The following is a 1,419-nucleotide window of genomic DNA, read 5'->3' as shown; positions in this document are numbered from 1 at the left end:
TCTCTCTCTCTAGATGCAGGGGCTCACTCACTCTCACCTATGCCTATTTGTTGTTTCAAGTACAAGCATACTTAATCATTTCCTCTTTACAGCTCCTGGCACCCCCTCCATGATCCCTGAAGAATGCAGTGCTGAGAACAACAGTGTGACCATTGCATGGGCTCCTCACCACACCTCTTGCGTCACAGGCTACACACTTGAGATAGATGATGGGGCAGGGGGAGCTTTTAGAGTATGTTTAATTGAATTTACTCATGTTGTTTTGTAGTGTAGTACTGTTTCTATATACATTCATATCTTATCTTCTGCTAAGCAAAATTGAGTTTGCAAAGTGCAAAAAAATACTTGATTTTTTAAGTCTGTGTCACGCATTCTTGGTCCTTCTAGCTTATTTAATTTCATAATTCTTTGATGTGTATTAATCCCTCTTTTCTCAATTCTACAGGAAGTATACTCAGGGGAACAGACAGTATGCACCATTGACGGTCTCCACTTCAACTCGATCTACAGGGCCAGGGTTCGGGCCTTTAACTCGACAGGGAATTCCCCCTTCTGTGAACCCCTCTGTTTACAGACTGCAGAAGGTTAGAATAAAATGTTCTTAGCAAATTTCAAAACTTCTGAAGAGGTCATTAATCCTTCTTTCTAAGTAATGATTTATAATGGTATATGTTTAGTCCTTTTTGTTAATTTTCATTATTTTCATTACAGTGGCTTGGTTCACATTTGAATCAAGTCATCCAGATGTAACCATTTCTGCAACTGGATTCACTGTCAGTTGTGATTCTTATGAACACCGTGTGGTCCTGGGTAGTGTTGGCTTCTCTCGTGGAGCACATTACTGGGAATATACCTTGGAGAGATATGATGGGAATGCAGATATTGCCTTTGGACTGGGAAGAATTGACATATGCAAGGAAATGATCCTAGGTAAGTGGTTCTCCCTTTTGTAAGATTGTGATATCTGTTTTCAAATATCTTATCTTAATGGATTTAGAAGAAAATGCTTCAAAAATTACCATATAGGGAATATATTTTGTCCTCATAGATTAAGACAAAAGGCTATTATTTCTAATGATGGGAATTCTCACAGGAAAGTGTGGAGGCAGCTGGAGCATGTACATAGACAGTGAGAGATCATGGCTGATGCATGGTGGTGAGCACTTCAACAGGACTGCAGGCGGTGTAAGGGCTGGGGACACTGTTGGGCTGTTGCTGAGTTTACCAGAAAAAACCCTTAGCTTTTTTGTTAATGGGGAACTTCAGGTAAGTTTTATGATTTTTAAGGGGGAGGGAGCTTGGAAGATCAGCTTACATTAGTAGTTGCATTTATTTTCTTAAGATATAAGTAATTTGCATCTCTATAAAGAGCAGAACAACATTTAAGAGGAAAAAGAATTTGCAAATGCCAATGATGGG

The 1,419-nt window shown here is 39.3% G+C and overlaps 1 protein-coding gene across 1 annotated transcript in view; it reads left to right on the top strand.

Annotated features, from left to right (window-relative positions):
• The window catches only part of LOC119594130 (E3 ubiquitin-protein ligase TRIM9-like), a gene marked incomplete at its 5' end in the record, with an annotated part of 6,912 nt that overhangs the window by 3,997 nt on the left and 1,496 nt on the right, over positions 1-1,419 (top strand). The window contains 4 exon segments of the mRNA XM_037943196.1: positions 93-232; positions 446-584; positions 712-930; positions 1,094-1,266. Coding sequence (XP_037799124.1) covers positions 93-232; positions 446-584; positions 712-930; positions 1,094-1,266 — 671 coding nt within the window.

Source organism: Penaeus monodon, chromosome 33 (genome assembly GCF_015228065.2).
Source record: "Penaeus monodon isolate SGIC_2016 chromosome 33, NSTDA_Pmon_1, whole genome shotgun sequence".
Taxonomy (NCBI): Eukaryota; Metazoa; Arthropoda; class Malacostraca; order Decapoda; family Penaeidae; genus Penaeus; species Penaeus monodon.
Note: the sequence above shows the minus strand (reverse complement) of the source record. Positions and strands in the feature narration are given on the sequence as shown.